Genomic DNA, 9616 nt, shown 5'->3' with positions numbered 1-9616 from the left:
AAATTGTTATTTTATTTTTACACTTTCTATACGTGCGTCGAATGTGATACTCGAGACGTGATGTCTTATTCTGCAAGAAGTTCTAGTCAAACCTATAGGTCTTGATACCTTTTGACCAACGGTTAGCGCTAACAAGGATTCGAGCAACCGTGGCGGCCCCTATATAGCCGTATTCGTGAAAGCCGCACCATGGACACGAGCTCGGTGAACCCTTCCCCCTCCCCCCCGTTTTTATTACATTTTTATCATCTCCTCAACATGTTATGTTACAACAGTGTGCAAAGTTTCATCGGAAATCTATGACAAATCTATTTCTAGGGAATAACTTAAGGTCCAAAGTGGGTAAAAGATAAATTATTTATTGCTTTAAAGAAATCACCAAGCATCACATCAATAAATAAATTCATAAATATGCGACGTATCAAATGACTAGAAAATGAAGATGTTTTGTAAAAGAAGGAAACCACACTGTCCGGAGATTCAAAATGTCGACAACAAATTTTACAGGACACAGCCAAAAATTAGAGGGCATTTTCTGCTTGGCAGAATTATCTGAAAGAATACACATCCCGCTAATATGTCTTTCAGTGGTCAACATTATTTTTGCCCTGACTGCAACGATGGGAAATACTCTAATCGTCATTGCCCTTCAGAGAGAAACATCCTTACATCCGCCTTCCAAAGTTTTGTTTCGAAACCTGGCGGTAACGGATCTCTGTGTTGGTATCGTTTCACAACCATTTCAAATTGCTTTCTTCCTGACTTTGTGGTATAAATCGCACCAAATGTGTCGCTACACTCATGCAGCGAGTCGGACTGCAAGCACCATTCTGTGTGGAGTATCAATGTTGACAACAACCGCCGTCAGTGTGGACAGACTTCTTGCTCTGTTGTTAAGACTCAGGTACAGACAAGTTGTAACTCTCAAACGAATATATGGAGCTGTGATCGCGTTTTGGGCTTTCTCAACCTTCACGGCAGCCACTTTGCATTGGAACAACGATGTATGGCTTGTTTTGGTGATTTCTTCAACGTCATTGTGCCTTGTGACATCCATTTGCTGTTACTCGAAGATTTTCCTCACCCTGCGCCGTTATCAAAATCAAGTTCGAGACAACACCCAGGAACAAGCGAGTCAAATATTTCCACCGAGTATAATGAAACGGTACAGACAAACAGTGTACAGTGGAATGTACGTACAGTTGGCATTAGTTTCGTGTTATTTGCCGTTTTTGTTGGTGTGGCCATTCAAATATCGAGAGAATGTGATTCGAATAAGACAGTCGGTAGCTTTTTATCTGGCGGTGGAAAGCACGGTGACTTTGCTTTATTTTAATTCATCTCTAAACCCCATTCTTTACTGCTGGAAGATCAAAGAAGTGAGACAAGCCGTGAAAGACAACTTGAGGCAGTTGTTTCGTTCTTCAAACCAACAGTTACGAAAAGACACAGAGAATAATACAGCCTCGGCGGAATGTCGGTGAAACACTTAAGCGCGTGGGTGAAATTTACACCTTCAAAGAGAGGAGGAAGTTAAGCATACTGGCGCTCGATAAACTGAGCTTCGGAAGATGACAACCCTACAATTCATCGGCGCCATAGTAGAGCTTGCGGAAACACAAGCACTCAAGCCTCGGCGGAATGTCGGTGAAACACTTAAGTGCGTGGGTGAAATTTACAACATTAAGAGGGTGGGGTATTTAAGCATCCTGGCGCTCGATAAACGAAGCTTCGGAAGATGACAAACCTAAAATTCATCGGCGCCATAGTAGAGCTTGCGGAAACACAAGCACTCATCCATATCCCCGACGGAAACGCTTGCTACGCAGGCTAATTATTATCTAAATGGATAGTGCTGTAAAGTCCATTCTTGGATAGGCCCCGCAGAGTTACAGAACATGCTCCATCTTCTATATAATTTCAGCAACAACCACAAGATGGAGTCTATCTATCTAAACAACTCCCTCCTCGGACCCGTCCAGCTTAGAGTTTCCACCTAAGCCGGTTTCCGAAAAGGGCTTCATCTCAGCGTTGGTATTTTTTTTCCCGGTTTGACATTCTATAAAGAATCTTGACTCTTCTACTTCCCTTGAAACCTCTTCTCGACAAAACGTTTCTTTACAAGTAACTCTTCTTTACTCTTGCCTTACATTATCTAATACTAGCCTTCTCCAACTTTCAACAGTTTATGAGGACATTAAACTTGAAATATTTCCGCTTGTTGTTAACACTCTATAACACTTTGTTAGCATGGTCGGTACTAATTTACAGGCATGCCACGAACTAACGAAGATAAATTGAAATACAAAAATAAAACTTTATTGGAAATGTATCATGAAATCCACGACCTCAATTATGGTTTAGTTACAATATTATCTAACCAAGTGTATATTAAATATTTATAAAAAGGGAATACAAATTGTCAGGCTATGAGCTTTATAATCATTCACATTCAAATCATTATCTTCAGACGAGCTGCTTGAAATTAGGGGTGCGTGCGATTTGCCGTATTCCGGAATAGAAATACATGGAATTGAAGTTAGAAAAATCCTTCGTTTTTACGTACATTTACATAGAAATTGTCAAACACCTGTTAAAATGCTACGCAGATATACCATTTTAAATCATCACTCTACTTATTTCTATTCCGGAATAGGGTCAACCGAACGCACCCTAAATATTGGACAAATGAAGGACTTCACTTGAAAACACCATGGAGTACTTTGACAAGAGAAACGAAGAAGTCATTGTTTCCTGTCTTTGGGCGTTCGGTCAGCAAGCGTAGCCTTTTCACAGGCAGGTGGCATTTTGACTTAATAATTACTTGGGCAGCTTCCATTTTCCCCCCCTTATTTTCCTGTTCAAAAGGATGTATTTCAGAGCGGCAGGGAAATGCTGACCTTTTTTTTTTCACCTTCTCCCTGAAGTACTGAGTACTAGTACTAAAGAAGTTCTCCGGTTATCAGCCTTACAGGTGAAATAATCCTTGATGAAGGAATATTCAGCTCTTTCTGCTTGATCGTAACGAACAAATCGTCCGAAAAAATTGTATATTTTAGGTAATGTTGTAATGACAAGCATAATAAATTACTATTCACAAAGGACTTTTTGAGGAGCTTTTTTCCAAGGTCTTGCTACGTGCAAGATTGAACATGAAGTGCACAACCGCATGCATCAACTTAACAGCACCAGCAAAGGGCGAGTGTTCTACATACGTCCTTAAGTAATCAGGTTCAAAAATAACCTTGAGTTCGCTTCGAGGAAAATTGACGATCTATGAAATGAAGAAGTTTAAAAAGAACTTGAAAATTTCTTAGACTATTTAGGGCGTTAATTTCTGCGTTTATTTCAACAACTTTAATTTCCATATCGTGACAAACATTTCAGTGACGGTTTGTTTCCGTGTTTATTTTTGTTGCTACAATCTCAAAATATATTTCACATCAAATTCTGAATCCATTGCAAAAATTCTCGACGGATATGACAACAGCTCCGGAGACTTTAAAGTTCAGTTTGTGAAAATTACGGCAGGCGCTTTTTATTAGGAAACCCATACTTTTGGACGCGCACATTGATAAAATGGCGGATTTTCATTGAAGCCAAGTTTAATCTGTCAAAGAATTCCTGTTTTCTCGTTAACGAGTACGGTGACCCCCATTTTATATATCATATTTTTGCTGAGAATGGTGTTATGATGGAGTAGTAAATAATCAGCAAAAATTTATGGCCAGTATAACATTGTACGGAAGGAGTCATTACGAGTCCAACAGCCCACACTCAAGTTAAATCTATTTTGAAGTGCTAAGTACTCAAAAAGACATTCAAATACATTTTTCAGGTATACAAGTGAAACCATGGAATGACACCAGGGTCCGTGTCATATTATGCATTGGATTATATTTCTAAAACCGAGCTAAATTTGTCAGTCCAACATCGTGGATGCGCCACAATAGTCGAAGTGGCATAAATTGAAAGTCAGGACGCAGCTCTTTACAACCTTTAATTTCATTTGGATCCCTTTAAGAGCTTCTGCCTGAGAGACCGGGGCAGACTTGGAAATGAAGGTCGGCCGATTTCGCTTAAAATTGGTACACAAAATACTTATGTCGATTTATGTAATATGCCAAAGTTTCAGCTTCAACGCCTTTTTTTTAGCCGAGTTCTGGATATCAGCCCCTCAGGGGTCCCCAGAAGCTGATTTTCAGTCCAATTTTGGCCACTTTTAAATCTCTCTTTTAGCAACAGGAAATTAATTTCAGGCAAAAATAAAACCATCTTTGTAAGGCCCTATCCTCAGGCTTTTATGGGTGAGAACATTAGCTCATGGAAATTTTTCGCTAGCCTGTGGCTACCGGAAGCAACCGGAAATGGCCTGTTTTTCAGACCAAATATTTTCCATACCCATGTTTTATATCTTGAGGTCTTAGTATCCCTGCAAAGTTCAGCCCTTAGTTTTTAGTAATATCAAGAAAAAAATACTAAGGTTGAGGCTTTTTACTAAGAAAAAAACTTAGGAGAAGATGGCTAACCAAGCTACTTCCGGTTAAAGTTTCAACAAAGCGTGTCTTCAAAAATCAGCCATTTAATTTCGATTATCTTTTTTCCTTCCAAGTTATGGTTAAAAGAGACTCTGAAGTTAATTGTCACCGAAAAGACTTGCCGTTAAAAAGAAATTGTTATGTGATTGTTTTAGGACCGATCAGATAGTGGTCCGACAGTGGTTATAAATTTTTTGGAAGAAGTCTTGAAAATTACGGACAATAGAGCCGCTGCGAAAACTCTTTATTTACCTAACAACACATCTCTTGCCGGTAAATCACAATGCAAAATTGCATCTTTTTCGTCCAAACTACAATGTTAAGTTTATCTCCTTTGTTTAACTCGTTCAACGTATCACGTCTATGGCCCGTAGTAATGAAGCGCTAATTAAATCAGGATATAAGCAAGCTTTGTAGTTCCATTCAGTAGTACTATAACCCACCTGTTTGGGCTTTAATATTTTCTGAAGAAAAAAAGAACTTATCGGTTTCTTTAAATGCAACCACATCTGTCGTGACACTACTTGAAAATCGTTTTGAACCTTTAAGAAATTTTTGAATATAATTAAAGCTAATCGTCTAACACAAATTGCAGTCACTCTTCCAGTCTATTTGCAAAGTGTCTGGATAAATTCACTTACCTGGCTTCACTTTTACAGACATGCCCCTTTCCTACAATCCCTTAAAAGTGAGGTAACATTAGAAACTTTAGCCCAAGTGATAAATTGGTTGCACGTGCGTCGTTGCGAGTTAGATATACACAGTTTGATTAATACCGTACGTGACGAGGTCATTGTAGTTTGCTGGCTATGACTGACTTGGAATTCAGTTATTTTCTCGTGCAGATTCGTCTCCTTGATATTGCAGAGAATGATTATGATAGAACTTGTATGAGAACCTCAATGGCCATTTATTTCCTTCCCGATGCATTTTGTTTATTTAGGACAGATTAAAGTCCACATTATATTCGGATTCTACACAAAAAGGAACTGGCATAGCGCGTTAGCGGGCTAGATTCTGGATCGGGCGGTCCTGGTTACTAGGGCGTTGACATGTCGTCTTGGAAAGGCAATTTTCTTTAACAGTGCCTCTCTCCACCCAGATGTATAAATGGGCACCAGTGATTATTATCCTGTCCAGGAAAGAAGAGCAGTAACCAATTTAAGCTCCAGCAGGTACGAGCGGGCACTAAGCCTTGTGACGACTTACCTTATCAACTACATCATGCATAATGGCCCTCTAGGGCGATTACCGCCCAGGTTGCTCCTTATTACCGAAACCAGAGTTAAGGGTCAGCAATTCAGTGTGAGTCCATAAAGAATTACTTTTTCATGCGATCTACAGCTACGGGTGCCATAAAAAACCCCCAAGTCCTTAAGGGCTCCAAGAAAGCTGAAATATTTTATTTCCCAAGTTGTCAAAACAATAGTCTTTGCCGGAAGGATAACCCACTCCATCCTGTCCTGTCTTTGGATATATATGCAGTATGGATGCCACCATGAATCTGTGCTGTTTGAGAAAGCAACAAAAGGAAAATACTGATAGAGAAAGGGAAAGAGTGCCCGTGAGTAATCTTCTAGCAATTTAGCGGATTGGCGGCGAAAACGGACCGTGTTGGACGTCCTTATCAATCATTTACAACATATGTGAGCCATTTACACTGGGGCACTGGGTATGAATAAATAAATATTCAGTAAACAAATCATGCCATTGAGGTTCTCATACAAGTTCAAAACGATTCTCAAGTAGTGTCACGACAGATGTTGAGGTTGCATTTAAAGAGACGGATAAGTTCTTTTTTCTTCAGAAAATATTAAAGCCCAAACAGGTGGGTTATAGTACTACTGAATGGAACTACAAAGCTTGCTTATATCCTGATTTAATTAGGGCTTCATTACTACGGGCCATAGACGTGATACGTTGAACGAGTTGAACAAAGTAGATAAACTTAACATTGTAGTTTGGACGAAAAAGATGCAATTTTGCATTGTGATTTACCGGCAAGAGATGTGTATTTTCAAGGCTTCTTCCAAGAAATTTATAACCGCTGTCGGACCACTATCTGATCGGTCCTAAAACAATCACATAAAAATTTCTTATTAACGCAAGTCTTTTCGGTGACAATTAACTTCAGAGTCTCTTTTAACCATAACTTGGAAGGGAAAAAGATAATCGAAATTAAATGGCTGATTTTTGCAGACACGCTTTGTTGAAACTTTAACCGGAAGTGGCCTGGTTAGCCATCTTCTCGTAAGTTTTTTTCTGAGTAAAAAGCCTCGACCTTAGTATTTTTTTCTTGATATTACTAAACTAAGGGCTGAACTTTGCAGTGATACTAAGACCTCAAGATATAAAACATGGGCATGGAAAATATTTGGTCTGAAAAACAGGCCATTTCCGGTTGCTTCACATATGCTTCAAATATGACCAAGTTGTGATAACAGCCACAGGCTAGTGGAAAATTTCCATGAGCTAATGTTCTCACCCATAAAAGCCTGAGGATAGGGCCTTACAAAGATGGTTTTATTTTTGCCTGAAATTAATTTCCTGTTGCTAAAAGAGAGATTTAAAAGTGGCCAAATTTGGACTGAAAATCAGCCTTTAGGGACCCCTGAGGGGCTGATATCGTCGGAAATCTATCACAACTTCTATTTCTAGGAAATAACTTAAGGTTGAAAGTGGGTAAAAGATAAATTATTTATGGCTTTGAAGTAATCCCCTTGCATGACATCAATAAATAAATTCATAAATATGCAACGTATAAAATGAATAGGACATGAAGATGTTTTGTAAAAGAAGGAGACCACACTGCCTGGAGATTCAAAGTGTCGACAACAGTTTTACAGTACATCGCCAAACAATAGAGGACTTTTTCTGCTCTACAGAATTATCTGAAAAGATACACATCCCGTTAATATGTCTTTCAGTCGTCAACATTATTTTTGCCCTGACTGCAACGATGGGAAATACTCTAATCGTCATTGCCCTTGAAAGAGAAACATCCTTACATCCGCCTTCCAAAGTTTTGCTTCGAAACCTGGCGAATTAAATAACTGAGGAGCAAGAGCTGTCTTTTCAAATTCTGAATCCATTGCAAAAATTCTCGACGGATATGATAAGGGCTCCAGAGTCACAAAAACAAAAGTTTTCCTTTCAAATCGGCAGTCGATTATCCAAGTATGTCATTTTCAGAAAATTACGGCAGATGCTTTTTATTAGAAAACCTATACTTTTGGACGCTTTTTCGTCTTTCATCCACACTAAAACGATCGAAAACGACAACGAAAGCTGACTTTCAAAAGTCTTCTATAATTGCGAACGTTTCGGAAAACGTTTCGGCGGTAATGTAGACTGGTAAAAACCAGATGACGTAAATGTGGTGAAAAAACTTTGGATACAAGGCACCCGCTACTAAATTGTAAAATTATGCGTGACTGAGAGTAGCACGTTAGTGTGTAATTAATTAAGCAGAGCACTCTACATTTGGATCGTTAGGAATAGGCATAGGAGCATTTTATCAATGACAAAAGAATATTGTCATAACAAAAAAAGGAAGTTCTTAGTTAAGCGTGGTCGGCGCCAGCCTTTTAAAATATTTATTCTATCTAACATCAACGTCCTAACTTTGTCAAACATGCATGCAATTTTCCCTTGTTATGCACAGTTCGTTATTTTCCGAAATGACCACCTGCTAAATTTTGCGACCACAACATGATCCCTGTTTTTGAAGACCGGATGGGTGACAACAAGAATATAAATTGCATTAAATCGGGTACTGTCTTTCCTTGCTAGCAGAGGTCACTTTTCTTTTTGCGGTCACTGGGCTAATGAGTACGAGAAAAGAGTCCTCTGCCTTCATGGGTCGAAACTCACTATGTTGAGCATGCGCGGTGGTTACTTAACAACCGAATCCTCACGTGATACTTCATGTTGTGTAGGCTCGCCTAGTAACAGAGAAATTACTTTAAGAGCATGCGCGAGACACAGTTGGCCCAAGTCACAGTCAGTAAACCTAACATGGGACATGCGTTTTAAAAGTCCCGTCCAAAGTAGTGGACGGCGGTTGCATCAAAGTGAGTTTCGAACCGTTGATAGCAGGGAAGCACTGTCTCCACTACGCCCTCAATAATGCAATGCATTGTTCATTACTACCAAAATTATTAAGATAAGAGGTTATCATCCTCTGTTCATCACTATCACCCACAAATTAGTTGTCACCTACATTCTGTACTGTGTAGTATTATTCATTTCCATGCTATAATTGCCGTTAATCGGCGAAATCCTTGAATAGGAACTTAACTTAGAGCGATCGCTTTAGGCCTCTCTTTACCTATTTGTTAGTTGATCTATACATTTTTCGGAGGGACAATACATGGAGATGGCCATGAAGCTCGACAAGTTTCTTTCCTTTATGCTTTTGTTCGCTGTTTTGGCCCCGACCATGCACAAACCACACCCTTGTTTGAAAAGACAGCCAATCCGAAGTTTCGATTAATTTATTCAGAACTCAGTTGTGAACCAAGAATAAAAGATGATGCATCACTGTCACGGTCAATTTAAAACGAAGTGTGATGTCACTGTTCTCACTGTTGAAGTTTCCAGAGTTTTTCAAGTTTCCAGAGTTTCATAACCAGACCATATGAACTGTGGTCTACGTTAGACTTTTGCTGCATAACTGGACCGATGTATTTATAATTAGAGTAACAAAATGAATTCTAATTAATAGGTCTGTTCGTAACCCAAGCCTCCGGGCCGTGTAGATCTTTGATGATCCATACTTTGTCGATAACACTGCCTCCCTGATGGGAAGAAACAAAAGAAAAAACTGGGTTAAACTTAAAAGTAGCACTTAATCTCAAATAAATCTTAGCAGAATGATCTATCCGTGTTAAACGTTTAACTAAGACGACGTGTCTGAGCTTGTCAATGATTAAATTGACCACGTTTTTCATATTTCAACCATTTTCATCCTCTCCATCCTTGATGTCGACTGCTTCGTCACGATCCGTAAGCATTTTGCGAGACTCTCATCTTCTCTCAAGCCGTCGACTGTCATTTCTTCCAAGTCTTCCACCATC

General features: G+C 39.2%; 1 protein-coding gene across 1 annotated transcript; it reads left to right on the top strand.

Annotated features, from left to right (window-relative positions):
- The first annotated feature begins 316 nt into the window (after positions 1–316).
- On the top strand, positions 317–2441 carry LOC138026898 (trace amine-associated receptor 9-like). Its single transcript, XM_068874353.1, has one exon. It carries the CDS (start codon positions 486–488, stop codon positions 1482–1484), a length of 999 nt encoding a protein of 332 aa, XP_068730454.1. The 5' UTR covers positions 317–485; the 3' UTR covers positions 1485–2441.
- Positions 2442–9616: the final 7175 nt, after the last annotated feature.

Source organism: Montipora capricornis, chromosome 12 (assembly GCF_036669925.1).
Source record: "Montipora capricornis isolate CH-2021 chromosome 12, ASM3666992v2, whole genome shotgun sequence".
In the NCBI taxonomy this organism is placed as follows: domain Eukaryota; kingdom Metazoa; phylum Cnidaria; class Anthozoa; order Scleractinia; family Acroporidae; genus Montipora; species Montipora capricornis.
Note: the sequence above shows the minus strand (reverse complement) of the source record. Positions and strands in the feature narration are given on the sequence as shown.